The sequence below is a fragment of the Girardinichthys multiradiatus genome, chromosome 14, assembly GCF_021462225.1.
Source record: "Girardinichthys multiradiatus isolate DD_20200921_A chromosome 14, DD_fGirMul_XY1, whole genome shotgun sequence".
Classification (NCBI taxonomy): Eukaryota; Metazoa; Chordata; class Actinopteri; order Cyprinodontiformes; family Goodeidae; genus Girardinichthys; species Girardinichthys multiradiatus.
Genome location: NC_061807.1, coordinates 31,175,712 through 31,191,414, shown reverse-complemented (window position 1 = coordinate 31,191,414; position 15,703 = coordinate 31,175,712). Strand labels below are relative to the sequence as shown.

The 15,703-nt window shown below is 41.2% G+C and overlaps 2 protein-coding genes across 13 annotated transcripts in view; one reads left to right on the top strand and one right to left on the bottom strand.

The window, feature by feature from the left end:
- Positions 1-5,504, bottom strand: part of LOC124880916 (DNA polymerase nu-like) — a 76,379-nt gene extending 70,875 nt beyond the window's left edge. For 4 of the 11 annotated variants that reach the window (XR_007041500.1, XM_047386336.1, XM_047386337.1 and 1 more), the window contains exon 1: positions 5,355-5,497. Coding sequence is in view for 3 of the 11 variants with exons in the window: in XM_047386340.1 (XP_047242296.1) it covers positions 1,237-1,522; positions 1,876-2,108; positions 3,191-3,400; positions 3,513-4,547 (1,764 nt within the window). In the remaining 8 variants the exon portion in view is untranslated. Of the gene's footprint in view, positions 1-1,236; positions 1,523-1,875; positions 2,109-3,190; positions 3,401-3,512; positions 4,548-5,354 lie in introns of those variants that run through there. The other 7 variants (XM_047386333.1, XM_047386334.1, XM_047386341.1 and 4 more) reach the window with 6 other exon arrangements.
- A 54-nt stretch (positions 5,505-5,558) lies between these two features.
- On the top strand, positions 5,559-11,515 carry LOC124880917 (prostaglandin reductase 1-like). 2 transcript variants are annotated; one of them, XM_047386345.1, is made up of 9 exons: positions 5,559-5,619; positions 5,965-6,086; positions 6,195-6,240; positions 6,331-6,390; positions 8,741-8,908; positions 9,711-9,984; positions 10,071-10,176; positions 10,924-11,042; positions 11,129-11,515. In XM_047386345.1, exons 2-9 carry the CDS (start codon positions 5,981-5,983, stop codon positions 11,237-11,239), a joined length of 990 nt encoding a protein of 329 aa, XP_047242301.1. In that variant the 5' UTR covers positions 5,559-5,619; positions 5,965-5,980; the 3' UTR covers positions 11,240-11,515. The 2 variants fall into 2 exon arrangements, with proteins under 2 accessions (XP_047242301.1, XP_047242300.1); XM_047386344.1 differs by having other exon boundaries at positions 5,560-5,619; positions 5,962-6,086.
- Positions 11,516-15,703: the final 4,188 nt, after the last annotated feature.

Here is a 15,703-nt window from a genome sequence, read left to right as displayed (position 1 = left end):
TAAGATCACATGTAATCACCAGGATCAATATAATCGGAACTGCTCCGAAGAATCGTGTAGTTTTTCACAAATATTTCACTAAACAAACGTCCTGCATTCATCACACTAAATGCTGGGTGCTGTTCATCCAGGGCATAGCCTGAGAGCAGCCTGGTCATGATGTAGAAAGCAACTTGGATCCGGCTGAGTAACACTTGCCGACAAAACTGATTACTCATCATTACTAAGCACTGCAATGTCCAAGTTTCAAGGATGTCTGTTATCTGAATGTAGAGACAGCTTGATGCCTTGATGAAAGAAAATCTTTTTGACCTACATCTGCGATGTTCTCTCTCTATTATTCACTTTAAAGTTGGTCCAGGCAGTAAAAGGATAAGCAATTATTTATACAAGCTACAGCAACTAACCACTACTGCATTTTGGCACTGCAACTCCTACAAACATGACTGGTAAATATTAATAAACTTGAGCAGTAACATCTACTGGAATATTATCAGGACTAATGTCAATGTTAGTTTTGTGCGCCGCTCACTTGGAACTAAATACTGGCATTCCAAGAGCAAATAAGGATTTCCTTCTGAATAAAATAAGTGATCTCGTCCAGCGTGAGCATCTGCTGCTATGAGACTCTCTCCATCTGGCTAAATATTACATTAGCATGTAAAATACATGTTCATAACACTTGGAATATGTAAGTCCACAATCATAGCACTCCAAACAACTCCTTTGCAATATATTATTGCACACCCTGATACTGCGATGATATATATATGATATATTGTGCCCCCTTACATGGTACATGAATAGCGTTAGACAATGGGATGGGGAGTAATTATTTTTCACTATGCTCTATTTTCTGTGTCCATACAAATATAGACCTAAAAATTAATAAATTCCATACTTTCCAGGCTGCACGTATCCTCGGGTTTAAATTCATGAGATTCTATGTGTTAATCTTTAGAGATGTTGCAGGCCGAGACAGATTTCTAGTTTTCTTCAATGTTTGACCTCTTGAATGCCAGTTTCTTTCCAAATGTCATCACAGACTTCAATCAATACAGACCCCCGCCCCCCAAAGCGTGACACTGCATCACATAACAACAATGTGCAAATCAAAAGAATTGTGTTACCAGCTCCCCTCACCCAGGGTGACCAATGACTGTAAATTAACAGACTGACCTTAAGACCTGAGTGTTAAGTATGGTTGACCAAGACAATAAAAAGAAATAAACCCACCTGTGCATTGGGACAAAGAAGGTCCTGGTCGGTAATGGCCACTGGACGTACCTGTGGGCCTAAGACCAACTGCTGGAGCTCTGTGTACATAGCCCTGTGGAGTGCTTCGCAGTCACTGTACAGGCGAGCAGCCATGTAGTGCTGTTCGCGGCTGGCGCCAGCTACTGAGTCTTGTGTCAGCTGGGTGTATGTCTTTAGGCTACGAGCTGCTTGCTGCAAAGCTTCATATGTCCGAAAAGGCTCTGATTGACCGTGGTCTGAGTCATGGTCAAGAATCTGGAGTAATCTGAGGAGAAGAACCATTTGTTCAAAGCCAAACTATATCTATACTATAGCAGCACAGAATCACATGAACTGAGGAGCTACTAAGCTGCCTAAAAAAAAAACCCTATTAAAAAAATGTTCTGAAGCTTATGTCAAAGTCCGAGACAGAAATCCTCTCCTGAGACAAGTTTAGATGAAAAAAGAAAAACGTCTTTCTTGCTTAGTTTTGATGTAATTTTCCACACCTATTGCTTTGTTGTTTAATCACATCTGATTTAGCCAAGCAAGCAAAGATTACCATAGATTGAAAACAGACATATCAACAATTCTTCTAAACTTCAGTCACTGGCCCTGTTGTGCCTCAAAGAGTCTTACCTGCTGAACGCAACGTCCTTGGAGCTGATGATAGGGTTGGGCCTGGGGTTGATAGCCAGGTCTGGGTGTGCCAGGGACTCCATTCTCAGTGAACCTGCCTTGTCTTCCTCCGACAGCCTGCTGTGAATTTTCATCAGCTGATTCTGACAGCACATCCACCTTCTCAACTCCAGCTCATGAGCCAAGAGGACCAAGTCAAAGGACGCTTTCTGACGCAGTAGGTAGTCACGCACCTACGTGGTAAGATTGATCCAGGATTATTAAATGTGAAGCACAGTTTTCTTTTGACATCTATAACTTCAACACAAGACGTTGAACACAAGAAGGTATGCAGTGCATAACTATCAGTTGTTAGTTATGCACTGCATACCTTTATAGGGGAGACGGAAGCAAAAAGCCAATGTTGAATGAAACCCATAAGAAGTCCTGTTTCCAGTTCGCCACAAGCCACGTAGGGGACATGACAAACGCGTGGAACAAGGTGCTTTGGTCAGAAGAGACTAAAATTGAACTTTCTGGCCTACATACAAAATGCCATGTGTAGCAGAAAACCGACACTGCGCCTAACCCTGAATGCATCAGTATTGTGCTGTGAGGATGCGTTCATTCAGCAGGGACGGGGAAGCTGGTCACAGCTGATGAGAACATGGTGGGTGGGGCTAAATACTGGACAAAACTTGAAGGATACCTGTTAGAGGCTGCAAAAGACTTGAGACTGATGTGGAGGTTCACCTTCCAGCAAGACAATAATCCTAAACATGCAGCCAGAGCTCCAGTGGAATGGCTTAGATCGAAGCATATGCATGTGCTAGAATGGCCCAGACAAAGCCCAGATGTAAATCTAATTGAGAATGCGTCTCTAGACTTGAAAACTGATGTTCAGAGACACTCTCCACCGAATCTGACTGAGCCGGAACCATTTTGTAGAAAAGAACGGGCAGAGACTTGCATGTAAAGACATGAAAAGCTGGTAGAGACCCCCAAAGTGCTTGCAACTTTAACTGGAGCAAAAGGTGATTCTACAAAGTCTTGACCCACGAACAACAAATCACCTAGCATGAATCCTAATACAGTCAGTCATTTTCTACCACTTATTCCATAGTGGGTCACGGGGGAGCTGGTGCCTATCTCCAGCAGTCTATGGGCGAAAGGCAGGATACACCCTGGACAGGTCACCAGTCCATCGCAGTAATACAGTAATCCAAAATAACTTAATCCCCCCCCAATGCTTCTAGTAATGTAATGTTATCATAGTAATGGTAATTTTTATTGAATAAATTACTTCAAGTTGAACTCAGTATATTAGGCTACTCACCTGGTCCTGCCTAGAAGTGTAGTAGTTTTGTCTGGCAAGCTGCAGAGCCAGGTCTCCCCTCACTACAGGAACATTAAGCAGCCTGGCCGACTCTCTGAGAGCAGAAGGTACCGGTCCATTAAGCAGAGCTTGCAGCTCAGCCTCGACAGCTTGCAGCTCCTTCCTAGCAACATCGTCACGCACGTGCAGTGAGGAAGAGGTGGAAATGCTCTATCAGGGACACATAACAGATACAAGAGCGTGTTTTAATGACAAGCTTTGTTATTCCCGATATTCCTTTAAGTATGAATTGTTCACAGCACACTGTATTCATTTATTTTACCTTTGTATGACAAGCCTTTTCTGAGAGCCAGTCTAATCCAGCCTTGACAGCCTTCTCTTCTGCCACAGCCTGCATCAGTTGGTGCTGAGCCACAATATGCGACCACTGAAGTCGAGCCATTTCTGTCCTCCTGTGCTCGACCATTCGATCTTCACTTGTTCCACCTTTACAATCAGCACCCCTGTCCTCTCCATCTTCATAGGAACTGAGGTCAAGGACCTGGAGGCGCTCAGAGCGAGATGTCTCAACAATGTCTGAAATGCCATGAAAAAAATGCTTCTGAGTAAAGGCAGCAAGCGTTTTCGTGTTGAGCTCCTCCTGATGTAAGTAAGGATCCAAAGACAGCTGAGATAGGAAGACTGGGGGCTTTTGGGAAATGGAGGGCTTTAATTGATCTGCTTTTGTTCTAGCTTCTGGCTGAGGTAGGTCTGATCCAAGCCTCCTGACCTCATCTGTTAGGTTTTGTAATACTGTGTTGGTGTCAGCATTCTCTGCTCCAATCAATGCAATAGCTTCCTTAAGCTTGCCTGAAGAGCGGTCCAGCTCGGCACCAAGTTGCAGGTCAAAATCCGCGTGGGACGTGGCTGCTACCTGTAGCTTGTTGTAGCGCCGCTGCTTCAACTCCTTCTCTTTACACAGCGCCTGGAGTTCTGCCTCCAAGTCTTCTACGGCCAAATCCCCCTCCACCGCAAACGCAGAGGATGACGAAATATGACCCAAGATGTTTGTGCTGCTCCCATCAGAAGGTCCTATGGTTTTAAGAACCTCCGCCAGGGATCTTTCATCCAGAATAGGTTTACCAGACTTCTGCAAATCCTGAAACGCAACTGCCTCCTCTGTGGTGACAACGTTGCTGTGGTTGAGGGTGCGACAGACGAAGCGCAAGAAATGAAGGTTCTCTGGGGCGCAGTCAAACAGCCAATCAAACTCTGAAGCCTTCAGCGAAGCTGCACCAGGATAACCCAGACGGCCTAGGGCCTCCACAAACTGGGCACCGCTTAACATGTTTAACCTTACACTGTGCTGCTCAGTCATCCAGCAGCACAATGCACAATAAGAATGAAAAAGTCAGAAAACACATTTAAAAAGGGATAACTGTATTTGTGACCTTTTGAACTTACATGAAGTATGCTCTATGTCCATGTGCAATCTAATTCAATCGCCAATCTGAGGAGATTTTAAAGTAAAAATTGGCCAATTCCCATATGTTGCCCAATTCCCATATGTTGCCCAATTCCCATATGTTGCCCAAATCTAAAATTTTATTTTTATTATTTATGAAAGTAGATGACATGCTAAGTATTTCCTTTGACTCTTTCCACTGCTAAATAATGGCTACTAGAGCCTAAATAGGTCACTGAATAGGACTTAATACAAGATCATAAACATATGTGTAAAAAATTAAAGTGTATGCAAAGTCTTTGTATTTTGTCCATTTTGATACTATCTGTATCAGCGCGATAAGATATTCAAACAATACCGAGTAATCATAACATTAATGAAACTATCCTGCAGTTTACCTGACGCATTCGACGGAAGCCCAGAGCAAGCAAAAAAGTTAAAAAAACATACATAACACTCCAAACAAAACCTTTACGTATCAAATAATAAATTAGGTATAATGAGACGTAAAAACAATAGCGTCTATGAGGAAAACTTTCTTGTGAAAACTCGTAACGCTCCCCCCTATGACGAGTGTGGCAACAAACCGTCGCAACTAGCATGCTAGCTACAAATAACAGTGATCGTACGTGAGTCTGTTAGTGGCTTAAACGTACTGCTAGCTCGACGGTTATAACGAGTTTACCAAACTCACTTATTATGTCTGACCTCAATACTTACAGCTCGATTCAAAATGAGTCCATTTTATCCGCCAAGGTTCAACCGGTTAGCTTCCCCCGCGCCAAACATCCAAACTCAGCGTTGGGGACGTCTTGCGTCATACGTAAGAGGCTGACCAAGGTATTCAACCAATCATCGTTGTGTAAAAAAGCTTCTGTCCCGCCCAGTGTTGGGAATAAATACAGCTCCTGATCTGACTGATCTCACAACCTCTGCTTATTTAGCAGCTCTTCTTGAGACTACCTTGCTACTACTAATACTACTGGTAAGTGGGTTGAAATACATATATAGTGAGGTGTGTTAGTCATGCATTTCGTTTTTTATTTAAGCAATTCTTAAAGTTGCATACACTTTCTTGCCACTTGTTACATTTAGATTTTTTTGAAAAATATGATTCACAATCAATGCTTTGACTTAGAACATGTTAAAAGAAATTAATATGGATGTTATCCTGTTTCTACACCTGTCTCAGTTTTTCTTCTATTGTTTGAACAAGAATCTTTTTACTGCCTTGGAATTATTAATTTTTAACCAGGCAGCGCAATGTATGACTGCTTTGATATGATCCTGCCTGTTTGATCACAACTGGCAGCTCTTTCTCTCCCAGCAGCCCTGAGTAAATCACCATGGTTCAGGCTAAGTCATGGATTCTGGCCAAGCACTTTGATGGCTTCCCAAAGGATAGCGACTTCAAGCTCAAGGTGGAGGAGCTGCCTGAACCCAAAGATGGAGGCAGGAATATGTTCTTTATTCTATCTGTACAGGGTTGATAAAGAGCACAATGTGTTTTTCTCTAACATTAATTTAAACAAAGTGTGATCCACCTTGGCTTTCTTACAGAGGTGATTTTGGAAGCAGTTTTCCTCAGTGTGGATCCATACATGAGGTAGATGGACAGCATGCATGCAATCGTTAGTAAATAACCTCACAATCATGTATTTATCATTAATTATATCTGTATATTTTTCACTTTCAGACCTTTCAGCAAACTATACATGAAGGAGGGGGATGTGATGATCGGAACTCAAGTGGCAAAGTAAGGAAAGCTTTCTCAGACACAGAAAGGTCTGACGTGCCCTTTTTGGAAGACTTTAAAATATACATCAAAGAAGTAAAAAATACATTCGGCCTTCCCATTTTAAGAATCTTCTAGATCCTCTATATGCATAGTTTACTTAACATTAAACATACAGTTCAATGATCACAGCAAAAGGTCCACATTTGAAAACCCAATAAGTGTTATTGTCTTATGAATGAGTCTGGGCTTTCTCAGGGGATTGTGTCAAAATTAAGCACTGTAATACTGAAATGTTATTTCCTCTGTCTTATAAATACTTTTGTATATAGACGTCTGTCTTTGATGGCTGCTTTGAACTTTCCACTCATGCTGTTTAACTTGCCTGACAGGGTTATTAACAGGTGAAAGAGGACAGAGTCATAGTAGAGTCCTTTCTTTCCAACTTACAGTGGCTTGTAAAAGTGTTCATACCCCTTGAATTTTTTTCACATATTGTCACATTACCACAAACATAAATATATTTTATTTGAATTGTATGTGAATTACCAACACAAAGTGATATACAATTGTGAATTGATTCGAAAATTATACATGATTTAAAACAGCTTTTACAAATAAAAACTGAAAAGTGTGGTGTGCAAAAGTATTCAGCCCCCTTTACTCTGATAATCTGTTTTTGCACAACAGTCTCATGAAGAGGATGCTCAGGGTTCTCCATAATGTTCTTCATTTTATGAAGAATCCGTCTTTCCACAATGATCTCCAGACATCTCTGGAGGAGTCTAGAGGAGTCCCCAGAATAGAACCAGCCTTTTTTATCAACTTGTTGAGCTTTTTTAAGTCCCTGGCTCTGATGCTGCTTCCACAGCAGATGATGGTGGAAGAGATCATAATCTCCACAACAGACTTATAGAAGATATGCAGCACCTTGCTGCAAACACCAAAGGACCTAAGCTTCCTCAAGAAGTACAGTCTGCTCTGTCCCTTCTTGTAGATGGCTTCACAGTTGCATCTCCACTCTAGTCTGTTGTCCAGGTGAACATCGAGGTATTTATACTCCTCCACCACCTCTGTTTCTCCCATGATGGAAATAGTGTTTGACCTATTCCTGTTTCTCTTAAAATCTACAACCATCTCCTTTGTTTTATTCACGTGATTCCCTCTGTGTAACAGGGGATATAAAAACTGTATACACCTGTGTGAAAATGCCAGGTGAGACCAGATGGTGCCACGATAAATCATTTCAAAGCATGAAATGGCCTATAGCCTGGACAAATTACCTGAAAAACAAACAAATCTGTTGTGGGGGCCAAATAATAAATTCTTAAAGAGTGCAAAAAATGTGCACACACTTAAACTAATATGTAGCTTGTTGAAGCACCTTCTCATTCAATTTCAGCATTCAGTCTTCTTTGGTAAGAGTCTATTAACTTAACACTATTTGACGACTTTACTTTGCAAAAGTTCTCAAAAACCTTTGACTGCGGGTCAGACTGTATGGACATCTCATGTTCACAACCCTATTTGGGTGAATCTGTAGATTTCTGGCTTGGCTATTCCAAAACAGAGGAAAAATAAACCCCGGAGTATGATGCTGCCGCCACCATATTTTCGTGTGGTGCTGTTAGGTGTCGTTTTTGTTCCAAACATCCCTTTTTGGAACTGTGGCCCAAAAGTTAATGTTTGGTTTTGGGGTGACATGTGTTATAGTAATACAGCACCAAGTCGTATTTCTTGGCGCAGACATCTGGGGTCGACTCTGATTACAATGTATTAAAGCTGCTAGTGCCACAAAAACCTTTTGATCATTTGTAACCTTTGTGCAATCTATGGGTTTGGCTAAAGGATACAAAGGATCAAATCACAATAACTGATTTTTCTGTTTTTACTTCTCATCTCTTGAAATCAGTTACCAGTCTTCGATCCTTAAACTCTTTTTTTGTAATGTGGAAAAATGATTGTTTATATGGTGTATGTATGTCTTTGGTTTTTTAGCTAATTGAAAGAAAACCATCCAGACAGATTATATTTCTCATTTTTTGTACTGCTCTGTGTAGATTCAGTCTCTTCTTGCCTTATTTTATGTATGACTTATAATGATGTACCACATTAACACAAACACACCTCCAAAATAGTTAAACTAAGTTTTATTTTTAAGTTTTACAATGTAAATAGATCTGAAGTCATCATTTAATAACTGCATGCACTGCTGGTTACAGAGTAAGCATTTTTGAGGTATTTTTGTACAGACTGTTTCCCCCTTCTCACGGGTTTAGAGTGTCTACAACATGTAATATTTAGTGGCAGCACTGAGTGATGTTGCAACGCATGAAGGCTTGCTAGAAAGATGGCTTGTTTTTTTGCATAGGGTGATCCAAAGTAAAAACTCAGCATTTCCTGTGGGAAGCCACGTTGTGAGCAGCTGTGGTTGGAGAACACACGCTCTCAGTGATGGGAAGGACCTCACTCTCCTCATGGCCGACTGGCCCAAGGATGTGCCTATGTCGCTGGCTGTGGGTACCGTTGGCATGCCAGGGTAAGACAGATTTTAGTTTGCCTGTCTTCGTTTAAGGTGAGCAGATACACTGGAGTTCTTCTATCTGGCTGCCAGGATTGTAGTATTATACCAGAGATTCTTTGATCACGCTTTTCCAGGCCAGTACTCATTTACAATTTAGTTTGAGGTCTGAGTTGCCAATATTGATGTTTGACTGATTCTACTTTTTTGTTCTAAAGACTAGACCACTAGAGGAAGTAAATCTGCTGCAGGTTCTTTGATAGAGGTAGTAGATTTTAATCTGATAGAAAATTGGAATATTATAAGATTATCCACATTCATGCATCAAAAGACATGTCTCTAACCTTTATCATTTTTTTTAAACTCCAAAAACATTCATCAAAGTGCATGCAGCTGGTTAATGTGTTTAAAGACAGAAAATAGTGGGAGCTCTCTGTCTGCTGTTTAATGAATAGCATTTAACCAGCTAATCACTGGTCAGAGCCAACTACGGGAAATTGACCAATTCAGATCACTGACTGTTTGATTTTGTCATCCCTATTATGGCTTAAATGGATAGTGATAGCACTAAAGCGTGAAGTCCAAGGACTATATTAGGGAGTACAAGAGCTGCGAGTGCTAAGAACAGAGGGGTAAATAGATGATATAATCTGTAATGGTTGATTCTGGCAAAAAAAACAAAAATAATTAATATGCTGTTGAGGTTAACCACCACCTTTGTTCTGGAAATGGATTATACAATATTTCAGGCTTAGAAGCTATTATAATTATCAGGAAAAAACTCAAAATTTAGAAAGTTTTCTTTCCTGCCTGTCTGCAGACTGACGGCTCTGTACGGGGTTGAAGCAGTTTTGCAAGTGCAGAAAGGCGAGACTCTGCTGGTGAATGCTGCAGCTGGAGCTGTGGGAACCGTGGTGGGACAGATCGGCAAGATCAAGGGCTGTAAAGTGGTGGGTTCAGCCGGGTCCGATGCCAAAGTAGCTTACCTGAAACAGCTGGGGTTTGATGAGGCTTTCAACTACAAAACTGTTCCTTCCCTGGAGGAGGCTCTGAAGAAGGCTGCTCCTGAAGGATATGACTGCTTCTTTGAAAATGTGAGCTAGTGAAGCTCCAGGTGTCTTTAAACTTTTCCTGTTGGTTATTGCGTTCCTAACTTGTTGTGGTTTGGTCTTAATTTTAGGTTGGTGGTCAATTTTCAACTATTGCATTACAACAGATGAAGGAGTTTGGTAGAATAGCTGTGTGTGGGGGTATCTCCACATACCACGATGCTGCACACCAAACAGGTCTGTTGCTCCACACTCCTCCTTTAGTCCGTCGAACACCATAGAAAGGAGTTGTTAAAACTGTCCTAACTACAGTACCTTCAAAAGTATTCATACCACTTAAACTTTTTAAAATGTCCCATTTTATTGATATATGATGTAAAAAGAACACAGTACATATTTTCCTATTGTGAACATTCAGCCCTTTAACTGAATAAAATTGAGCACAACCAACCTGATGTTTTATAATTTGACCTCAGTATGAATCCAGCTGTTCTGTGAAGGCCTCAGAGGTTTATTACAGAACATCAGTGAACAAACAGCATCACGAAGACCAAGAAAAATAGCAGATCAGAATAAGAAGGGGTTATGTTTGCAGTTTTCCACCACCCTATATTGGGCTATAATTGTTGTGAAATCTGGTTGTAAATCTGGTTATAGTATTGACTCAGGAGGATGAATCCAAATTGATGCCAAATTTCTATTTACAAAAATCTTTAAAAACTGCAACTATTTCTTTTCATGTCACTATTAAATTCCAATAACACATATTAAAGGTTGTGGTTGTAACGTGATAAAATCTGGAAACATTAATGAGGTTTTAATACTTTTGCAAGGCACAGATGATCATGATCTTGTCAATGTATATATTTTAAGTACACTAGAGGGCGACCTTGCCTTGCTGAAATTCAATAAAAGCCGTCCACGCAGAATAGTATTCAAACAGTACTTATTTCAGTTTTGTAATGTTGGGTATGTCTTTACCAGGGCCATACCCTCTAACCACCATAAACTGGAAGCAGGTTAAGATAGAAGGCTTCATGCAAAGCAGGTGGAAGAGTGACCATCCCCAAGGCCTCAAGAAACTCATGGGCTGGGTCAAAGAGGTATGATTACTTTTTGTTATTTTGGGTAAATATTTAAACCTTGTGTCCTTCCAAGTGGGTTTAATGTTTCCATTGTGCCTCTGCAGGGGAAACTGAAGTATCGTGAGCACGTCACCACAGGCTTTGAAAACATGCCAGCCGCTTTCATGGGGATGCTGCATGGAGAAAACACCGGCAAGGCAATCATCACTGTTTGATGCCTCCAAAGAGTGACCTCATTACAGAACGTACTCACAGAGTACTGAGCAATAATAATTACTTTCACTTATGCTAACTGTAAAATAACTATGAAGATCAGGTCATTAGTTATTGATAATCATTATTAAAGATGTGCAAAATCTTAGTATTGTGTTATCATCATCATAAGTCTTTATGAGCAGTGTATATCTTGTGTCACTGCACTGACATAATAATTATGCACCCCGTTTTCACAATGAGCTTCTTTATTGATAATAAACCTTTTTTTCAGCAGATTTTCTTATTGTGTCAATGTCTAAGTTTGACGTAAAATGCTGTCAGAGGCAGGTGCCTGAAATATTTGCATGAGCACACATGGGCTTTTGTTGCCAACTGCTCCCTTTTGTTTGAGCAGGGAAAGGACTGCACATCTGAATTTCATTGGGTTGGGGAGTTGCTGAGGATCAGGTTCAGTGATGGCACTTGTTGTCCTTAGGGGTCTGTGTCGCTGTGGAATTGGCCCTTCTGCCAGTTTCTCAAGACCTCAGATCCCAACTGTTTTGTTCAATTGTTTTTCTCAAACACAAACGTTTTCAATTACACTACATTTATACAAATTCGTTATATAAGGCTATAGATTATCTGTGTATTAATTTCGAAAAATCAAAAGTGTGCAAAATTTTCTACTAAATGCTAAAAATGCAGTTTTTTAAGCATGTGATCAATTATGATAGAATTCACATCCCCTGAACCTTTGTTATTTTAATTGTTTTGTGTTACATATGACAGTCACATCAACAACTTTACATTACCGTACATGTTAAATAATTACAAAGCTATTCGTATCACGTTGTTGGGATTTTATGTTTGAAGCCAATATTAAGTGTTGCATGCATAGTTTTCAAATCTGAAAAGTGTGTCATACAGTTGTATTCTGCTCTCCTGAGTAAAAGTTTTGTAGAACTGCATTTCACTGCGATTACACCGCCAGCCTTTTAGGGTATGTCTACCAGTTTTGCACATCTAGAGACTTTTTTTGCCCATTCTTCTTGGCAAAATAGGTCAAGCACAGTCAGACTGGATAGGGAGCATTTATAAACATCAGTTTTCAAATCTTGCCACATAATCTCAATAAAATTTAAATCTGGGCTTTGACTGGACCATTGTAACACATGGGTATATTTTGACCTATACCAGTGCTGTCCACATGTTTTGTTCTGCAGGTCCAAATCATACTGACAAGCCATGATTTATTTATTACCAAATATAGATGCAAACATAATTTTATTGTTTTTGTTTTTTTACCTGCTCAGCATCAGAAAATGAAACCAATCAGTCAGTTTTTCTAAGAAAAGGGATCTGTTAGTCATTCTAGATCTTGACATGTTCTTAAAAGAAAGGCATTTAGGTTCCTTGTTTCTGGGGGTGGTCGAATGTTTTCTATTTTGTTAGTTAAAAAAATGTTTTTAGTCTTCTCTCAACAACAAGAACAGGACAAGGATGAGTCTTTCTTTGAAAATGCTTGTTGTACTTAGCCAGTTTTTAATGAATGGGTGCGCCCAAGTCTGTTTTTTAGTAAAAGTTGGTTAGTGTTTGTGGTCTTATTTACTCTGAAATTAAAATGAAAGCAAAAATAAAACATGGCCAGTGAAGAGAAATACTTTGTACCTAACATTTTCCATTTAAGATTTACATTTGTCTGTGAAAATCTTGCCCTGGAAAAAACATAGGGTCTCCAACTGCATCAACTGCCTGAGCTGGCGGACAACACATTTGTACCATTCTTGAACCAGGACCACAATTTCGATGTCACTGATGCAAACAGTTTCATTGTAGCTCTGGTTGTATGTTGAGAGTTGTTATTCTGGTGATCAACCAACCCAATAGCTTTGGGAATCTGTGGCAAAGCTAGAAAATTGTTTTTAGTCCTGGCACACACTTCAATGATCTTATTGTTACCTCAGAGGAAAGTGTTGATGTGGATAGGGCAGCTGATACGCTTCTGTCATTTTGACTGAATTAGAAGAGCAGAATGGTTGCTTTAAAGGGAGCTGTGCGTGAAATGACTACCCCTGCCGAGGAGGTTTTTTTTTTCCATCTGTCTGTTTGCAAAATAACTAAAACGTTTATTTACAGATTTTGGTGAAATTTTTTAGACAAGGAGTGTATGAACAGATGATTAGATTTTGGTGGTGAGTCGGAACAACATCTGGATCTTGGATTTTTTTAAGGATGCTTTCTCATCGCCAGACCATGGTGCAATAACTTGGGACTTCCCACATGGTTCGTCTCACTGTCAGCAGATGAGAGGGTGGCCAGAAGTCATCCAGAGTATAGCTCATCAGTATGGAAAAAAGCTGACATGCGTCAATGACCCTAATGTCTTGAGTGCTTTTCTAGTTCTTCTTTTGTCAACAATAGTTATTTCCAAGGAAATGTGCTTTCATCATCACTTTGCATTAAAAGGGCTTCACGAGCAAAGATGTTGCTGCAATTAAGAATGGACCCAGTCAAACATTCATTCAATCATCATGGACATAAAGGAAGGAGATTCAGTCACTGTGAAGAAAGCTACAGGGCACTCCATGAGATTAAAGCAAGTGCCAGAATCATCTCATAACGGGGATTTAACCAATTAATTTAATTAATTTCCCTTTGGGATGAATAAAATAAAAGTAAAAATATTTTGAATTGAATTGAAGAGATCGAGTTAACACAAGTGCAGAGCTTGCTTAGCACTGGCATGCACTATGAGATGCACTATGAGATGAAGACTTTTGCATGCTGGCCTGGTGCTTAGAAGGGTAACAAAAAAGCCTGGGTTCACCGTGAAAATCATAAGGGACAGACTGACATTCTGCAGAAAGAACCTGGGCTGGACTGCAGAGGACTGGGGTAAAGTGTTTTTCTCTGATGAACCATCAGACCGTTTAGAACAAATAGAGACAGGACTGCCTGGATCTGTTTACCCAGTCTTCGTACTCGTCGTCTTCCACTTTATCCGGGACCGGGTCGCGGGGCAGCAGATTCAGCAGAGACGCCCAGACGTCCCTCTCCCCAGACACCTCCTCCAGCTCCTTCAGGTGGAGCCCAAGGGGTTCCCAGGCCAGCCGAGAGACATAGTCCCTCCAGCGTGTCCTGGGTCGTCCCCTGGGCCTCCTCCCGGTGGGACGTGCCTGAGACACCTCCCGAGGAAGGCGTCCAGGAGACATCCGGTATAGATGCCCGAGCCACCTCAACTGGCTCCTCTTGATGTGGAGGAGCAGTGACTCTACTCCAAGCCCCTCCCGGATGGCCGAGCTCCTCACCCTATCTCTAAGGGAGTGCCCGGCCACCCTACGGAGGAAGCTCATTTCAGCCGCTTGTATCCGGGATCTCGTTCTTTTGAGCATAACCCAAAGTTCATGGCCATAGGTGAGGTTAGGAACGTAGACCGACTGGTAAATCGAGAGCTTTGCTTTTCGGCTCAGCTCTCTCTTCACCACAACGGACCGGCACAGCGTCCCGATCGTCTGTCGATCTCCCGCTCCATTCTTCCCTCACTCGTGAACAAGACCCTGAGATACTTAAACTCCTCCACTTGAGGCAGGAACTCCCCTCCAACCTGAAGAGGACAAGCCACCCTTTTCCGGTCGAGAACCATGGCCTTGGACTTGGAGGAGCTGATCCTCATCCCAGCCGCTTCACACTCGGCTGCGAACCGTCCCAGCGCATGCTGTAGGTCTTGGCTAGAGGGGGCCAGCAGGACCACGTCATCTGCAAAAAGAAGAGACGAAATCCACTGGTCCCCAAACCAGACCCCCTCCGGCTCTTGGCTGCGTCTAGAAATCCTGTCCATAAAAGTTATGAACAGGACTGTGTCATTCTGATAGTGAAGCACCGTGACACCATTCATGTGTGGGGCTGACTCCCTTTCAGGGCTGTTGGCTCACTCACAAACACGGATATGAATAAACAAAGGGATCAAAAAGCAATGGATTAAATCCAATGTCATTAAATGTTAATCATTGAACTTCAGTGTACCACAGAAGCATCTGACAAAAATGATCTAACCTGAAACTGAAGTAGCACTGGATTGAGATCCGAAGGAATTTAGAGGGCAATTAAACTACTCAAAGTTGTTCTACTCTTCAAACCATGTCTGAACATTTTTTGCTTCAATGCAGGGAATATAATTCTGGTGAAAGAAACAACACCCACCAGGGAATGCTGTGTCCATGTTCATTATCTGCAACAATGTTTAAATGGTACACCGAATCAAGTCTTACTCTTGCCTGTTTTTCCTGTTTCTTACACCTCAACTTTATCAACAAAATGTTCACTTGCTGCTTAATGAAGTCCACCCACTAACAGGTACCATGTTGAAGAGGTAATCACAGTCAGAGGTCATAATGTTATGCCTATTCTATTTGGTGTATCTTTTTTTTTAAACTGTGGCTTGTAAATACTTGGTAAGTCAGGATGCCTACTTTAATGTGTAAAGA

Excerpts from the sequence above, each read along its gene's own strand:
- LOC124880917 (XM_047386345.1), top strand. The coding sequence starts at position 5,981 with ATGGTTCAGGCTAAGTCATGGATTCTGGCCAAGCACTTTGATGGCTTC. Across the intron at positions 6,087-6,194 it reads GCCTGAACCCAAAGATGGAG|AGGTGATTTTGGAAGCAGTT; the intron begins GCAGGAATATGT and ends GCTTTCTTACAG. Across the intron at positions 10,177-10,923 it reads CGATGCTGCACACCAAACAG|GGCCATACCCTCTAACCACC; the intron begins GTCTGTTGCTCC and ends TGTCTTTACCAG.